We start from the raw sequence: 18584 nt of genomic DNA on the forward strand, positions 1-18584 counted from the left end.
GATGAACATTGTTTCAGGATTTTGGTGATTTTTCTAAGGGCGGGAGTTCTTTTTTTTTTTTTTTTTTTTTTTTTTTTTTTTTTTTTTTTGTGCAGAGTTGACGAGGTTGAGACTTTCAGTACTCCGTTTTTTTTTTTAATTAAGGGCCTCTTTGGTGGTAGCGTTTTGAGTAGCGGGTAGCGTTTTGAGTAGCGGGTAGCGTTTTGACTAGGTCAAAACACTAGTAGGTATAATTAGTAGTGTTTGGCAACGCAGCGGTGTAAGTAGCGGGTAGCGGTAGAGGTAGTGGTTGGATAGATTTTCACAAACGTTAGGATAACAAGCGTTTTATCCCACAAAAGTAGCGGTGTAGGCAAATTTCTGACTTTTTCTTATTTATCACGTCAAACAACTTTTTGAATTTATCATCCAAATTCCTCCATCATCAAAGTTCCATCTCCTATCAAATTCCTCCATCATCAAAGTTCTCTTGATCACCAATTATCAATTTATCATTGTTCAAGTAAGAGTTCTCTCCTTAAATATATCCCTTTTTTTTTGGATTTTTTTTTTATTCTGATTTTTTTTTTTTTTTGAATTGATGATATGATTTTGTATTCTTTAATTCATCTTTTGGGTATCTAATTGTTATTCTGTGATCACTAATTGAAATTGGTTAAGTGTTCGTTGATGGTTTTCATACTATGCTTATGAATCAAACTGAAACCATGGTGTAAACTGATGTTTACGTTCTTTTTATATATTTTTATTATCAATTATCAATATACATTGTTGTCAACATAATTAAATTGATTGAGCGCATGTAAGTGTAGTTACGTTGACTATGATTCATACATTAGTATTTCGTATTTTAATACGAGTAATTAAGAGCATTTCTTAAATAATTGCGTGTATGTGTGTGTTTTACACAAGATGATAAATTAGAGCCTTTGGTGAAATTTTGATAGAATTTATTCCCGTAGTTTCGAGTGTTATAATTATTACTTCGTATTAGATTTGTTTTTGCCACTACCAATTATTCAAGATTATGCTAATTTTTTTTTTCAATATATGGTCTTTGTAATTATTGATTTGTCAGTCATAGCTCTTTAAGGTTTTAGAAGTGATTATACTAATGGTTGATTTACTCCTATGTTCTGACCTTAGCTTGTATCTTATAATTTATGGTCAAACAAGGCAAGCTTGTAATGTCTATTATTCTTATATGCTAGGCCTTACCTATAAATTGAAATCAGAGTTGCAAAAATCAGAAAGTATTAAATATTTGTTATTGAACTTAAAATATGTGGTGTATGTGCTATTTTGTTAATACTTTGTTGAATTGATGATTTTATGTGCTTGGTGGTTAGATGGCCTCATCATCGAGTAAAAAAAAATAACAAAGGAAACACGGGGCGGTGAAACACGAGGCAGTGGCGGTAGTTTTAAGTGGAGTGACGAGGATTCAATCACCCTATGTGATGTTTGTCTTGCATTTATAAAGGAAAATGGGAAGGCACAATTTTTTAGGTGGAAGGAAATTCAAACGGATGTCGAACAAAAAATTGGTCGTGAATTAAGTAATTCAAATACTTGCAAGAACAAATATGACACAATGAGAAAAGATTGGCGTCTTTGGAAAAACTTAAAACAATCAGAGACGGGTATAGGATGGGATCCAAAGTCGGGAAAAATTGACGCTACAAATGAATGGTGGCAAAGAAAAATCAAGGTGTGTAAAATTCACAATTTAATCTATTATATAATCTTCATTTTAACAATTATAGTATGAAATTATTTTTAATAAAATTTTAATTTTTATAATAATTTAATGTAGGAAAATTCAGATTTCCAAAGGTTTCGACTAAGGGGTGTAAACTTGGAGCTTGAACAAAAGTGGGAACAATTGTTTGGAGATTCTTATGCAACAGGAGAGAATGTTTATGTGCCCTCAATAGACCCCATTGAAGATCTTACTATACAAAATGAAAATTTAGAGGAAGAGAATATTGATAATGATGGTGGTGATAACTATTTTCCAAGTGACCAATATGCTCAAGATTTACTTAATGATGAGGGGAATTTTTTTCAACATTTTATAGAGCAAGCACGTAATGATGCTAACTTAGGTAGTTCGGGAAGTAGGTCATCACAAGTGACTAGTGAAGCTGTAAACAATGACACTCGTCCTTCTAATAAGATTCAAAAGCATCTTCCATTAAAGTCTAATAGTGGTCAAGTGAAACGTACAAGAAGACAATCAGCGGGATCTGCAATGATATCTAAGGGAATTATTGAAATGACAGAATGTGTTAAACGAATTAGTCAAAGCAGTACATCAAATGTGTCCACGATTTCCACAGCAATGAATACCATATGTCGTATGGTGGAAAATGAGTATTTGGAGAAACATAGTGAGTTTTGGTGCTTTGCTACTACTGTCATTGGAGATGCAACTAAAAGAGAGATTTTTTTGAGTATGGAGGATGATGATAGCAGAGCTAAGTGGTTAGCATATCTATATATTAAGGGTAATAACTAGTATTAGTTTAGAAAAAAAAATGTTTTTTTGTTTTCTCTAGTGGTAAAATAAAAATTTAGATTTGTTCTATGTGAAATACTTGGATTATTTGTGTTATGTATGTTTTTCCTAGAGAAATTTTTCAGTACTTTTTATGATAGTTTTATTCATGACTTATTTTTATAATTGGCAGGTTTGTTATTAATATGGATATTGATGAGGAAAGAATGCGCAAACTTTGGATTGCAATTGCATTTACAATATATTTGATGTCTACATATTTTTATAAATACATATATAAAGAACCATGCATGACTTCAATTCTAACAGGAGAGATGTGGGTAAAAGAAATGTTGATTGGCAATCCTATTCGATGTGTCAATGCATTTAGAATGGAGCCACAATTATTTTTAAGATTGTGTAATGATCTATCATCTAAATATGGACTGAAATCTAGTTGTAATATGTCTATTCACGAGAAAGTTGGCATTTTTTTATATGCAGTTGCTCAAGGTGCCTCAAATAGAGTTCTTGGTGAGCGCTTTCAACGTTCCGGTGAAACTATAAGTAGGGCATTTCATGATGTCCTCAATTCAATTTCTTGTCGAAAATCCAAGGGGCTTGCATATGATATTATAAGACCATATGATCCAACTTTTACACAAGTGCCGGCAAAAATAACAACAGATGCAAGGTATATGCCTTATTTTAAGGTAATCTTTTTCCTTTTTTTTTTTGTAGTGTTGTCATTAGATTATGTCATTAGATTATAGTTTTGATATGAAAGACTAATATTGATTGTATTTCAGGATTGTATTGGATGTATTGATGGTACACATATAGAGGCATGTATACCGGAGGCTCTACAAATGCCTTATAGAGGAAGAAAAAGGAATTCCTACATTTAATGTATTAGCTGCATGTGATTTTGATACGTGTTTCACGTTTGTATCAGCGGGTTGGGAAGGTTCCGCGCATGATACTCGTGTATTTCTTCATGCAATTGAATCTCCAGCTTTTAAGTTTCCTAAACCGCCTGAAGGTTATGTTAATATCATTTATATTGTGAATTTGTGATAGGTAAGTACTATTTGGCCGACAAAGGGTATCCAGATCGAAAAGGTTATCTTGTACCATATCCGAAGACAAGATACCATAAGTCACAATTTGAAAACGAGCCTCCAAAAAATGAGCGTGAAACTTTTAATCGTTGGCACTCATCTCTTCGAAGTTGCATTGAGAGATGTTTCGGAGTTTTGAAGCAAAGGTGGAAGATACTAAGAAGTATGCCACAATTTAGCATTGAGACACAAATACGGATTGTGGTTGCAACATTTGCACTACATAACTACATTCGAATAAATTCTCCAAAAGATCCCCTTTTTCGAGTGTTAGAGGATTATCCTAATTTTATACCATCATGTGAGCTTCCTGATGTCCGTGTTACTCCCCAAGGTCAAAATTGCACAGAAAGTTGCACTGAAATGAAAATCATTCGTGACAAAATAGCAGCTGCTTTATGGAAGGCGAGAAATGAGAGATGCGATTATTATAAGAAACACCAGTAGTCTCTTTTATCGAATTGCTTTGTTTATTATTATTATTATTATTATTATTATTATTATTATTATTTATTATTATTATTATTGTTGTTGTTGTTATTATTAGTATTGTTTTTTTATGAGGATAAATGTATTTTTTTTATACTAGTACCTATGTAATTATTATAATTATTATTATTATTATTATTATTATTATTATTATTAGGGCCTTTATTATTTATGACTTTTATTTACCGATTTTATAATATAGTAACTATTTAATTTGTAAATTTTATTATTTTTACATAATCCAACCGCTAAATTTACCAAACACTCATACTATCAACAACTACTTTGACAGCTAACCTTCACCCGCTACTTGTTGACAGCTACCCGCTACTCAACAGCTACCCGCTACCCTCTACAGCTACTTTTGCCAAACATGACCTAAGTACTCCGTAAAAATTAGGTACATTTTATGAATTTTCAAAAATTAAATATGGAGTAAAGAGTCACCAATTTACCATGCCATTGAGAATTTTTCTTAATTAATTACTCTATTTATGAATATAATTAAAGTTAGAATGTGTATTAAAATGAATCTGATCATAGTTTATACCTTATCATTAATCATTATAGACATCCTTGTAAAAAAAATATCATTAGAGACATTCTATGATTTATGTACTTGACCAATATAAACTTGGTTCAGTGGCAAAGTTTGGGATCAAACCCTACTAGTGTTACTTTGAGGTAGGGATTATCTTACCATCCCCCCCCCCTCCACTTTTAAAGTGTCTAGGCTGTTAACCCGTATCGGGAGGACTTGTGAGAGATTTTGACCTGATAGGGCCCTTCTCCTTACCAACAAAAAAACAATAATGGGCACTTGAGGAGTTGAGGGTAAGTTTGTCACTAGTCTTGAAAAAAATCTTTGATAATTGAACAAAGTATTAAGCTGAGTTTTGCTCTGGTAAGACCCTCGTCAAATGGGGAAAGTAAAAAGTGGGAAAAACAAATAATTCAAGATAAAGTTTAAAATTAGAGACGGTTGTAGGGTTCGAATAATAAAAAGTGGGTTAAAGTTAGAAGAAAACTAATACGGAGTATTGTCGAGTCCAAAGTAATGCTCGTCAAAAGGGTTCAAACCCAGCTCTATGCATGTCCAACATGGAACACAGGAGAGGGTCCTCTAAAAAATGGGGGATCCAAATTAAATGCTTGATATCTAATAAGGGATAATTGGTGTAGTATTGTAACATGTTTCCGGTAGAGCCCTAGCGGTTGGCACACGTGAAATCAAAGACTATATGGTTAGGCTTGGGTTGAGCTTTGTTACTGCTTCGATTTCATGGAGTACAAAAAATTACGGCAAAATCTTGAATAATTAATGGCTGTCTACAGCTACTATCACCTAACTAAAAAAACACTACCTTAACTCCTACACTGGACTCTAACTTTCATCTCCCAGCACAGATGGAACTAGAGCGAAATACCCTGTACAAATAGGCTGCATTTGTCAACAATTTTGTCTCCTTCACACCATTACAGTCCCAACTTCCTGCTTACTGAGGAAAAAACGAAGGAGCCTACGTGTACATTAAAGAAATCGATTATCTATAATAATCATCGGAAACCTCATCTACAGATACAGATACACCAATATCTTCATCAACTACAACTTTATCTTTGGGTTTCAATGCTTTAGCTGAAGGCTTTGCCTTCTTCACAGGTTTCTTCACCATCTCTGCCTGTGACTCCAAGACCTTCTCAGAGGGTTTCCGCTTCCTTTTCAAACGTCCACTTGTGTCTTCTGCAGGAGAATTGTCTATACCTGCAAAACAAAATGGCATTCATATCAAAATCATTGACAAGTAATTCTTATAGCATGAACTAGCATTAATATACTTGGCAGTGTCATCGCACTTTCAAGTCACGAGTTCAGCCAGGTCAGTAACGAGTTCAGCAAAAATCGGTTTTAGATACAGTTTTGATCTTACATTTTAAAGTTGGTTGCAGGTTATCTCAGATTAAGTTCTGATCAGGCTTTTTTGGGTCGAGTAAATTTATGCCAGCCCAGCCAAATAGACAGCTCAGAATTGCTATTGATTGATCTATCACATAGTAACATATTAGATGTCATTTAAGTCCTTGCATGCAATTTTAGCATAATATACTTAAATTATCAAGAATTTCAAGTCAATTAGAAAAAATAAACAGATGAATCTAGCGCATTTTGGACTTCATAGTCTTCATTTGTAATCAGTGAATCAGTGATACTCCATATTGTAATTGGGTCTACAATCTCTACATTAAGAAAAAACCTTAAACTGCTGGCTAGTAATTGTTGTGGACTTGTGGGATAGGATAACTTATTTAGTTCCATTGTGAGCTAGGGTGGAAGGAGAATTTAAGAGTTACTAAGATTTGTTCATCAAAATTGGGCTAATATTAAATCTGTTTTTGACTGTTACGAGGGCAACTTGTCCTCTCTTTCTGTTCTTACTGCTATTTGCTCATTCATACAGAGTAATATATGTTCTTTTTTGTTTTTGTTTTTTTCAAAGTAATTGAACACATAGGCTAAACACATCCATTTAAGTTGTATTCCCTCAGTCCCTTTTTGATTTCTCCACAGGGCAAAGTTCACTTGATGAAAAAGTGAGGCAAATTTGAGCGTATGGGTTTGCAAATGGGGTTGGTGTGTGTGTGCGTGTGTTTGTGAGAGAGAGAGAGAAAGAGAGAGAGAGAGAGGAGAGAGAGAGAGAGAGAGAGCAAGTGGGAAAGTTACCAAGGCAATGGAGCAATCTCAAAGGGACACCCCAAAGAGGAACACGGAGCACCAAAAAGGGACGGAGGAATACTTAAGAATTTGAACTGAAACAATACAACAGCATTTTTCAGTAAGTTTGTTTAGTTGCATAAATGCATGAAGTACTTTCAGGTTACTTATAGTAATTCCCACCAAAAGGAGATAATCTAACATAAGTAAGACGCATCAGGCCTTCCAGTCACTTTTAAGTTTTAACCATGAAATACGGCTGCATTGTTTCAGTTCGGCGATATTGTTAAACCAAAAGTCTATTTCAGTATAGGGTGTTTCAAAAACCCGTGATCTCATCCAAATCAAGCAATTCAAAACCCTGATTAGCCCAGCATTGGATGCTGAATCATTTGTTACTTGCTACCCCGTACTTAGAGATGCAATGAAAAGATTCCCCGTCTCCCCAATAATAGATCTACGCCTCTAACAATTTACTCTAACTAATCTAATAGTATAATGTGTACGACTATTATAGAATCCTAAAAAGACTTTGAATTCAAATTATCATGACAGCCACAATTGTTCCTACAATCGCAACCAAAACTGTATTTTCAAACTTTTAGAGCATACTTTTGGCACCTCAATTTTTTCTGTACATGAGCTTTGCCATCAGTCTTAAACTCTTACTTCACTCTCCATGATTCTATTGCAAAAAGGAAGACTAACCCAAAAAGACTGGGAGGCGTATACCTATATAGATATCCTTTTTTCTTTTTTCTTTTAATAGAGGTATATAGATATCTAAACATTTACACTGCTAATTGAAATTAAATAAATCATCATTGGACACATTTCCCATAAATCTGTACATAATGGATTTTTGTTTGGGCCAATAAGCGCAGACCAGTCCATAGCCAGTGCGTTCTATCTATCACACAATTTACCTACATAAGCAAACTCAAACATAAAATCCTCAGATTATGTGAGTGAAACCTGATTAAAGGTAGGTTAGTTTTATTGGTAATTGAAAGGTTAAAACTAAGTCAAGAGTCCAGCTTAAGCAGCAAAGCTTAACAATGAACTTCACTTACTTTCAACATCTAACATGGGGAACATGATTTTAGAACTTTTCACACATATCTAACAATCACTCATCTTTCGGCCTGCTCCTTGAAGTTTCTGAAGATTTTATTTTTATTTTTGCCAAAAAGAAAGTTCTGATGAGCCACAAACAGCTACTTGTCCTTCAAATCAAGTCCCTCTTGACTAGCATGTGGTTATGTCTTTGCCATGAGAAAGTCTGGTCTAGTTAATATTGATAAGGATATGCTGATCTTTGAGTATCCCATAATTAAAGGTTTCTTTTCACCTGTAAAGACCAAAACCCTAACCTATATAGCAATACATATAAACCTAAGTAATACTAAAAATGCTTCAAAAATAAGTATTCTTTGGTCATATTAATTACTAGTCTTTCTGATTTAGCTGCTATATTGTAGCTTTAGTAAGTAAGCCAACATTATTAGTGGCATGACTGGCATCAACTAGTAGCATGATTCAGTTAGCGTGATATATGATTCCTTTGTTTATGGCACTAAGTACTCCAAGATTATTAGTTGGTTTCTTTAGGAAGTTGATTTATTTGGTAACCTATTTAAAGGCACTTTCTTCTAATTTCATTTGAGTAAGAATGCAGCAATATTTCCTCAGTTAATTTCAATCTTTTGCTTTCAAATTTCCAACGCGTAACAAATTTTGAATTACATGCATCTCCAACTTTTCATAGCACCTACTGAGAGCATTTGACAAGAGAAATCTTAACATGATTCAGACAAAATGGTTGATCAAGCATTTACCTTCAACATGACCTGACTCGTGGTTCATAGCTAGCCCATTTTGTGCTGCATCTGCTGATAAAGGAGACGCTGAGAGACTATTTTCTACCAATTTCAGTGAATTTCCAACACCTTTATCCTGTTGCTCAGGAGCGTCAGGACAAGGGGTTGCAGGCAAGAAGCAAAGTTCTTCCTGCGACAAATCCGAATCACTGAAAGTTGAATCATGCTCCACTGTTATAATATCAACCTCTTCGTCCTGGTTAGCCTCTGATTCTTTAACCTATCAATATAACACAAATTAACAACGAGCAAATCAAGAAAAGCAACATAACAAGAACACACAGAAATGGCCATCAGACCTTTTCAGTTTCAGGCATGATATCAAATTCATCTTCTCTTTCTACATATTCTTCATTTTCTTCAAGCTCTTTAAAATCAGGGGCAAAAGCGCTCCAGTTCTCAGTGTAGTCTTTAGCCCATATGAAGATTGAGCCAGTGTAGGACACTGAGACAACAATAGGGTGAACCGGATGCCAAGCCAAATCAATCAAAGCTTCTTTTGGACCTTCAAGGAATTTCACAAGATGTCCTGCCCGGTCCCATATGTATATCTTATGCTCTCCTTTGCTAGCAGAGCCACCAATAACCCATTCACCATCACCACTAAAACCGGGAGCCTTCCAGTGGATTCTGGTTACAGAGTCTTGAAACTCTCGGTATAGGACTAAACTCTTAGATCCAATTGCCTTCAACTTCTCAACCCAACCAAGATCATTCAAAGTTTCATCCATCTCATCAAGTGCTTTCAGACCATCCTTTGTAGGTAGCATATTTTCATAAACCCTAATAATCCGATCACTAGAATTCGTGAGAAGATATTGTCCATTCCTACTAAATACAATGTTCTTGATCACAGCACCCACAGCTGGAGGAATAAGGGCACGTACTTGAGCCTTATCGTGAGCAACTATGAGGATCTCCCCCTTAGAATTTCCCAAATAAACGAGATCCCCATGCTTGTTAAAGCACGCAGGAATGTGAGGAGTAGTTTCATCAAAGACTTTGTTTCGGGAAGGAACAGAAAGCCCATCTCCCCCATCTGAAACTGATGCAGGCAAAGCAGTGATTATTCCAGCTTTCATTTCAATAATCAAAGGAGGCGAATAGACAGGGCACACCAAGCACTTAGATGGAGTAGAAGATCCAGGATAAAGACGGGCTTGCAAAGGAGCTTTTTCCAATGCTGTTTGGGCAACTTTCTCTCCAGTAGCTACATCCCAGAGAATCAATGTTCTGTTAGCAGAAGAAGCTAATATGCGATGGCCACACTTTGACCAACTGACACTTGTAATGGCAGCATTACAATCTTTATCTTGGAGCTCTTTCGCAATCCCCCGAGTTTCAAAGTCCCATATGACACAGCTTCCATTGGAGCAGCCAGCTAAGTAAATAGAAAAGAGTCAAAAGTTATACAGATATATTGGGGTAACAACAAATAGAATAATGACCATAACTCCATAAATGAAATCCCAGCTTGACAGCTTGAAGCATTTTTCAGTTTTGATGAATGCTACTAACCATAAGATACAATTTGGGATACTGGGAGCCACTAAGAAATTAGGATGCAAATGGAGTGTCCACCTAAGTAAATGAGCAATTGAGAACAGTTTCGAAATAAAATACCCTAGATTTCTGATGCAAAAACAAGTCAATAATCGAATGAATCTCTCATACATCTTTACCCATGACAGTACATGAACAAAAGCAGTATTTCAGTGTTCATTCCTATATAGCACTGCAAGGATGAAGAATTTTCAGAGGACGAGATGAGATATTTTTCTTCGTTTTTACTCTTGAATATCAGAATTAGTTCTGGATAGATCAATTAATCATTATAGACAGTAGCTGAACTCCTTCCCAACCTAAATGGCAGTAACATTTAATACATCAAATTGCAGCTATAACCTACTAAGCAGTTACAACAGAAACAAAACAATACCAATATCAATGACTTTGTCCCAAAAGTCCAAGCATTCATCATCAATTCTACGATGCTAACTCCTTAATACCTAATAGCACTACAAACAAGGCAATGCAGGGCCCGAAAGTCGGAGCAACAAATTTCAACTCTAGGATAGAAACATGATAAACCCACATACATTCTCCACCATTTAACCAAAGCTACAAATAAACCGAGTATTTGAGATGCTGGCCTAATATTACGATGTAGTAACAACAAATTTCGGAATTTCAAATCCATAAATCAACCAGATAACCCCACAAATATGTTCTACCACTAAATCAAAGCCAAATTACACTATATTCTAAAATTCAGCAAAGCTATATTCTTTCTTCAGACAAAAAATGCCAATTAAATTAAAGCTCATAACTTCACTATTTTTTTTTTTACAATAATAATTAAACATAGTAAAAGAGGGAAAATTATACCAGCAAGAAGGGTGCCTCGACGATTGAAGGCAATGCATTTCATAACACCATGTTCCAAATACTCTTCTATCACTTCTGGGAAATCCCCTTGCAATGGATCTTCAAACCAACAAAAAAAAAATTTAATTAAATTTAAAAATATTGAAAGAAAAAAAAAAACGAAAGAGAGAAATTGATTACCAATAATTGGGTTATTCATGTTGCATTACTTGAAACAAAACCCTGATAACAAAAATAGCAATTTTATCAATTACCCACTTCAATTTTTGAATTCTTTTGCCCAAATTATAAAAAGAAATAATAAAGTAAAGAAATTTGGAGATGAATTAATGTCGAAGAAACGAAAAACCCAGGAAAAAAGACTAAAAAAAGGAGGAGAGAGAGTAAATTACAGGCGGAAGAGAAGAATGTTGAAATTGAGGAACTCGAATTTGGGGTTGTTTTCTGAAACAACCAAATAATTGATGTTATTTGCAGAGAAAATCGAGGAGGAAATTAAATCTAGTCAAATTTGATAACCGAAATAAGGGGGAAATATTGAAGCTCGTTCTAATTGAGTGATGAAAACCCCAGAAAAATTGGAGATTGAAAGAAAGGAGGAAAGGAACCTGGATTTAGGAGGGAAGCACTAGCAGAGTGAACCTAACCGAAAGAGAACGTCTATGGAAAATACGAGTAGTGGTATGAATAAACTCGGCTATAGATTTAAGGGTCTGTTCTCGTGATCTTCCGTTGAAGTTCAGTTCAGCTCTTAATCTACGTCTAATGATATTGCTAATAATATAAAGCCAAATTTCATTATTTTAAGCTCTTATTACAACGACGCAACCACAACAACAACAACAACAATAATAATAATAATCAATAATTAATTAATAATAATCAATAAATAATAATAATAATAACAATAATAATAATAATAATTGAAATAATAATACTAATAATAATAATCAATAAATAATAATAATAATCATCAATAAATAATAATAATAATAACAATAATAATAATAATAATAATAATAATCAATAATTAATAATAATAATAATAATAATATTATTATTATTAATATGTACATTTGTATATACACATATGTATAGTAATAAATAATCAATAAATAATCAAAGATCACTAATCCGTAGTTAAAAATCACTAATTAATAAGTTCAGTTCAGTTCAGCTCAGCTCAGTTCAGTTCAGTTCAGTTCAGTTCAGCTAAGTTCGGTCAATTGGAACAGGCCCTAAGTGGACCATCGTTAGGAATGGCAACGGATGGGATTCGGGTCGGATGGAGCTCCACCCGCATCCACCCGAATTATCCATCCGCTCCACCTGATCCACCCGTCACCCGCAAAACCCATCACCCACATCCGATCCATCCGTCATCTGCGGATGAAACGGGTGGATCGGATGCTTAGCGGGTGATAATTATAATCCTACTCTAATTATAAAATCTAATACGTTATTATATATATAAAAAAAATGTTAGCCAATTTTAAACTTAAAAAGTAAACCATTGATTAAATTTTTATTCCAAACTACAACAATAATAATAATAATAATAAAATAATAATCATGAACTTACTTTTTTTTTTTTGAACGAAATCATGAACTTATTTCGGTACTACATAATTGGGAATTGAGGGAGGTTTTATATTTTTTTTAAATAAAATTAAAGAATTTTTAGAAAGATTTATTTTTTTAGAAATGTACAGTACATACATAGTGTAGTATACTAGTATATAAGACAATTGGGAATTATTTTTTTTTATATAATACGGATGGACTGCGGATCGGGTGATAAACGGATGACGGATCGGGTGACGGATGAAACGGAGCCCCACCCGAATCCGACCCGATCCGTCACCCGCTTCATCCGTCACCGCCCTTCATCCATTTAATGCGGATTTTCGTCCAGCTATTTATTTTGGGTGGATCGGATTTGCGGATATCCATTTAGAATTGCCATCCCTAACCATCGTTATACGACTTGCGAACCATATGGTTCAAGTGTTCAACTTTATGGATATGGGCTCGAGCTCGAAAAGAAGTTATTGATACAATCCTATTAGGACCGATTGTGTAAAAAAAACTTAGTAGGATCGAAGTTTAATTTCAACTAAATGTATTCGTGTGAATTTGAGAATGAAGATTAGTCTAGTTGGTTGAAGGTTCTCCTTCCACCCCTCATCCCAAACAAGTAGGTTTTTCAATCTCCCCCTACTTGTCAGGAAATTCTCCTTACCTACCAAAAAAAAAAAAAGTGAATAGAACATATTCAAAGTTTTACTAACCGATTAATGTTATGTTTGGTTTACTTGATGAAAATTGAGTGATGATACTCAAGTTTCAAGTAGGGTTAGTAACATATATACAGTCACATTGGTAGAGGTGCAAAACTTTCGTGGCGGTGTTTAGCAAAACTTAACTTTGAAATACTCCCGAACCGACCCGAACTCATCAAACCCAACTTGGGTACTAGAATTGACACATCTAAGGTGATTTTGTGATGATGGTTTTGACGTCAACGTTAGCGGAAGTGATCGATAATGGCAGCTACTTAGAGGTGGTGGTGTATGTGGTGATTAATTTTTAAACAAAAAGGTGGCAAGGTTAATAAATAGAGCTGGAAAAAAGTCATGTCGTGTCGTGTTCGTGTTTGGTCTCGTGTCAATGTCGTGTTGTTCATAAAATTTATCAAAAATTATGTAAAATGTAAGATAAATGCATGATTTGACCACTTTATCTAAACGGTTTGTGTTCGAGTTGATTTTGTGTCATCATGTCGTGTCGACTTTGTGTTTTCTCTCAGTAACTTCGTGTTCGTGTCTTGCAGGCTTTGATCGTGTTGTCGAGTCATGACAGAGATTCTCAGCTCTATTAATATAGGTGACAATGTTATTGAGTTTCGTCTAATACTTCGTGTGTGTTAATGGATATATGCTTTACTGTCAAATTTGATGACACACCTTTTATAAAATGAAAGTAAATACTGGTAAAAAAAATTATATATAATTTAAGAATCGTTTTAATGAGAAGCCTCCAAAACCCCCATGCTAAACTCTTCTAGCATTTTACTTTGTTCCTTTATCAACAATTTACCATAGCACTCAAAATCCCCAACCATTCAATTATATGCATTTTTTTAATAGACTATCCTCCAAACAACTTCCATTTCTCTAATCATTAAAACAAAAAAATGTACAACCACGTTTTTTACGCGACTGGTTTCACTGAATAACTGCTAGCAAAAGAACAAAGTAACTCCTAGAGTACTGATGGAATAACCCCTATGATACTAACCAAGTAAGTAACCAAATACTGAACGAATAACCTTTACAGCTTGACAAATTAAAGTAAACCCTAAAATAACTGGCCACATTGCATGACCACCCACAAGAGTAAGACATTGTTCTTCGAGCTTCTGAGCACAGTAAAAACATCATATTTCAGTGGCTAGGTATTACGAGTAGGACTCTAGAATTAACACATGAACGATGAACAAGTGAGTAACACGGTCAAGTTTCATCGGTTCAAACTTTAAGATCGTGGTCGTGGCATACCCAAACTCTACTAACGTGGCGGTGACATTCATCAGAAGAAGGACAGGTGTCCTTTTATTTAACCAGAATATTCAGTTGAACATATCACCTTTTATAGGACGACCATACTATATCTCTAGTTAACCGTTTCATTTCCAAGTTTAGCAACATCTGAATTTGAAGCAACCGCATGCAAAAAATGGGACAAGGTGAAGAAGTTAAAACTACAAATGATCCTCAAGTTGAAATTCAGGTCTTCTATTTTATCTCTTGTCTCATCTTAATTCATCCATATGGACCATATGTTATTTTTGTTACGTATGTATTTTTTTTCTCCATTACATACTCGAGTGTAAGTTGACGTATATGTATGTGTCATATTCTAAGTTCGAGTAACATAATATTCTAAGTATTTGTTATAATCTACGGAGTATAATGTTAGTATTTGTTGATTGTCAATTTTTTCAGTATGTTACGTGGACAAAACTGTGAGATGTTGTGAATAATGTAATTTTAATTTGTTTGGGTAAGAAGGTTTATACTAGAATTGAAGGGAATGTACGGAAATTTCTATTAATACGAGTTTAGTGAGATTCGAACTCTAACCTTATATCTATAAGTCGGGGAGTTGGCCTCCTAGGCTCCTATAGTTCTATATTCTATCTCATAGGGAGTATTGGTAATTCTAGGACAAATGCATGTTGGATTGATACTACTTGGGTCTATTCTAGTATAATTGTCGCAGCAATGATGTGCATTATCCCTTTATTTATATGTTATTTATCTAATTTGAAGATGATTTATTTGTAAAAACATATAATTTGAACTTAAAACCAGAGTTCTTCCCCTACTACATTCACATTATTAGGAAAATATGATAAAACTGTAAGCTGAAATTGGTGCTATTGCATCCTCTAGAGTCTAAAATGCAGGATCTTTAGTGTTCCTACTTGGAATGTGAGAGTAGAATATGAAATTGAAATGTGATTTCGCGTTGCAGGAAAGAGGGGAGATATTTTTCTTCTACAGGCCCAAGGTAAACAGAGAAGAAGTTCATAGTGTTGATGATGTTCAAAGAATGTACATAGTTTTACGACCTGAATCCGGTGAACGGACAGTGGAGGAAAAACAAGCCCCTGATTCTGGCAAAGAAGGTACCAAGGCAGGGCTTAATCCTAGTTCGAGTCATCATGAGGATGAAGGTGAAAATGATGATGAGAATCGTCGATTTGAAAAGCATCCTGAAGGCGGGCATGGAAAAAAGGTGATTAGTCATATTAGCTGCATCCATAGGCAACAAATGTTATGTATGCTCTGTTATTTGGTACTACCTCCGTTACAGGTTATGTGTAACGATTTGACATAAAGCAGAGAGGGAAAATGTCTAATTGTTACACATAACCTGTAACGGAGGTCGTATTATAAATTTGTGAAACCTGGTATATGCTTCATATTGGACATGGTTATGTAGGAAGTTAACATAGAGAAACAACCACTTCTTCCATTTATTGTAACTGGACGAAAGAGTCTTCCTGATCCTGGTAAGAAGAGCAGGCCTTTTTGGGGATTTGTTGAATTGGTCACCACAAAGATTGATGATGTCAAGGATGCTCTTCGAGGAGGTATGCCAATCCTGTTTCTAATCTTGCTCCAACAATGTTGTTGACAAGAGTACGCTTTGGAATTCTTTTTTAATCTGATTTTTGGTACATTGTGATATGCAGGAGAATATGATACTGCTACAAGGGGACATCGGCACAACCCCAATGCAAGAGCCCTAGGAGAAGGTGTATACCGCATTCTAAGGCACAAGTACTCTGAAAGAAAGATGCACACTCATTTGGTATACAAGCTAGAACTACCTACTGAAGACAAGAATAATGAACCTCAAGAAGAGCTCAACATAGAGCGAGAAGGCTCTTTTATCATCCAGATAAAGAGTCCAGAACAAGGTGGCGCGAGATCTGAATTCCAAGGGGTTGGAAACAAACGCAAAGCTGTGTTTCCAGCACACTTACAAGGGCAGTTTGGGGGTAAGCGCTATGTGCCAGCTGATCCTCCTGATTTTCTGAACTATGAAGGGTGTGAGTTCCTCCTTCTATCAGCATCAGATAACATAGAGGAAGAACTGGGTTTGGAGCTTCACACCGAAACAGAAGTTCCAGACCCCAAGTGCTCAGATTTGGTCAAGACTTTTGGAGCAGATGTTACTCCAACCACTCCGCTTTTTGAAGGTGCTTGGTGTTGATGACTCTCAGGCATCTTGGTGTTTCTCTCTCTCGTATCATAAGACATGTAGTTAAAAGAAGCAACAAATGTAGAATAATAAATTAGGATGTCATCACAGATTTGCAACTGGTGTAAAGTTTATATGTATGCTCTACTGCTCTAGTTTATCAACGAGGTTTTGTCACTCACCATGTTGAGTGCAGCAGGATTATCAAGGAGAATCGGCAAGTGTTATGTGCTTTGTACTCTGTAATTGTGTGCAGCAGGATTATCAAGGAGAATTGGCAAGTGTTATGTGCTTTGTACTCGGTAATTGTTATCGCCTGATTAGATCTATTTCAAACGCAACGCTGTATTAATTTCCTATATTAATACCTTGGGTTGTTCATCACCACTCACCAGTAAGCTTTAAGTTATGACCAAATCAAAGTTCCAAGACTGTATAATGATCATAACCAAATTCCAAGACTGTATAACCAAATTCCAACAGCAATTCAAGTTTTTATTGATTTTTCGAGCTTTTTGAATGTTCAACAGCAACTGAACTAAGATAGAAACAAAGATTATTCGAGCTTTTATCGATTATTCGAGCTTTTTGATTTTTCGAATGCAACTGAACTAGTATAAAGTGAACCGAATAATTACAACACCAAAGTTCATCATTCTAGCAATTTCAACAGCAACAGAACAATTATAGCACCAATTTCATCAATCTACCGATTTTTCCAACCAACAAGAAGGAATTTTTCCAACCTAAATTTATCTAATTCGTCTAAAATCTAACCATCTTAATCAACAAAATTCATCATCTTGCTCAGAAATTTGCCATTACCCTAAATCTAACAATCGCAATCGCCAATATAAAATTCAACGACTAACAAATAAACATCAAAACACGTTAAAAAACACAAAAATCAGCAACAAATTACAGAGTTTCACCAAAAAAAAACTTCTAAAAACTCATCATAAATTTCTCAAAGTTTGAACAATCAATAGTTCAATACTCATAATAAGTAGCATTAATAACATCATAAAATCTCGATAAATCAAAATACAAAAGATTACATAATAAATTAAAAAGGAGAGAGAAGCTGAGAAAGAGTAGGCTTAGGCTCAGAGTTCATCCCAATATAGATAATCAAAGGAATTAATCCATAGTGAGTGACGACTTTAGCCTTCTTCAAGCTCCAATTAGTCCACTCTTGCAAACACTTCATGGTCTTGCAGGCTTCTTCCTCTGCTCGCGCTTTTCTTCCCTTTCCTTTTGGTATCGCCATTTTTCTCTCTCCTCAAGATCTGATCACCGATTTCTTCTCTTTTCCTTAAACCCTAGAATTCGTCTAACCCCTTGATTTTTTTTTTAATTTCTGAGGGTATTTAAATTTGGATTTTGGATATTTTTGGTGTTTTATGGGTTTGGGCTTTCCTCTTTTCTTAGGGTCGTTGATTTTGGGCCTTTTGGCCCAAATTACATTAAAACTTCTTCAGCCAAAAAATAATTTAATAAAAAAAAAACTGTAGTAAGTTAATAACTGCTCTTCGTATTTGGATATGTCATTAAACCTTTCTCTCCTCCATTAAAAGCAAAATGTATGTTTATTTGTTGTTAAAGTTATCAGTATGTTATTAGTATAGTCAATTCAGGTTTATTCTAAGGAGGATTAATTTGGTAGTTTAATTTATTAATCAAATCCTACTCTATGATGAGCGATTTTTAGATGAACG

General features: G+C 34.8%; 4 protein-coding genes across 5 annotated transcripts; 3 read left to right on the top strand and 1 right to left on the bottom strand.

Annotated features, from left to right (window-relative positions):
• Positions 1-1489: 1489 nt before the first annotated feature.
• Positions 1490-2872, top strand: LOC110726791. The gene is made up of 3 exons (XM_021906306.1): positions 1490-1711; positions 1817-2510; positions 2694-2872. The coding sequence occupies exons 1-3, from the start codon at positions 1595-1597 to the stop codon at positions 2768-2770; spliced, it is 888 nt and encodes a 295-aa protein (XP_021761998.1). The 5' UTR covers positions 1490-1594; the 3' UTR covers positions 2771-2872.
• LOC110726654 lies at positions 2812-4068 on the top strand. The gene is made up of 4 exons (XM_021906125.1): positions 2812-3213; positions 3310-3349; positions 3456-3467; positions 3581-4068. Exons 1-4 carry the CDS (start codon positions 2812-2814, stop codon positions 4066-4068), a joined length of 942 nt encoding a protein of 313 aa, XP_021761817.1.
• A 1327-nt stretch (positions 4069-5395) lies between these two features.
• Positions 5396-11765, bottom strand: LOC110726790 (protein RBL-like). 2 transcript variants are annotated; one of them, XM_021906305.1, is made up of 7 exons: positions 11484-11765; positions 11272-11313; positions 11092-11190; positions 9003-10084; positions 8662-8923; positions 6833-6918; positions 5789-5875 (listed from the first exon to the last, which is right to left on the bottom strand). In XM_021906305.1, the coding sequence occupies exons 2-6, from the start codon at positions 11288-11290 to the stop codon at positions 6851-6853; spliced, it is 1530 nt and encodes a 509-aa protein (XP_021761997.1). In that variant the 5' UTR covers positions 11291-11313; positions 11484-11765; the 3' UTR covers positions 5789-5875; positions 6833-6850. The 2 variants fall into 2 exon arrangements, with proteins under 2 accessions (XP_021761996.1, XP_021761997.1); XM_021906304.1 differs by lacking the exon at positions 6833-6918 and having other exon boundaries at positions 5396-5875; positions 11484-11764.
• Positions 11766-14772: 3007 nt separating this feature from the next.
• On the top strand, positions 14773-17162 carry LOC110726792. The gene is made up of 4 exons (XM_021906307.1): positions 14773-14883; positions 15631-15894; positions 16102-16252; positions 16355-17162. The coding sequence occupies exons 1-4, from the start codon at positions 14821-14823 to the stop codon at positions 16876-16878; spliced, it is 1002 nt and encodes a 333-aa protein (XP_021761999.1). The 5' UTR covers positions 14773-14820; the 3' UTR covers positions 16879-17162.
• Positions 17163-18584: the final 1422 nt, after the last annotated feature.

Source organism: Chenopodium quinoa, unplaced genomic scaffold (assembly GCF_001683475.1).
Source record: "Chenopodium quinoa cultivar QQ74 unplaced genomic scaffold, ASM168347v1, whole genome shotgun sequence".
Lineage (NCBI taxonomy): Eukaryota > Viridiplantae > Streptophyta > Magnoliopsida > Caryophyllales > Amaranthaceae > Chenopodium > Chenopodium quinoa.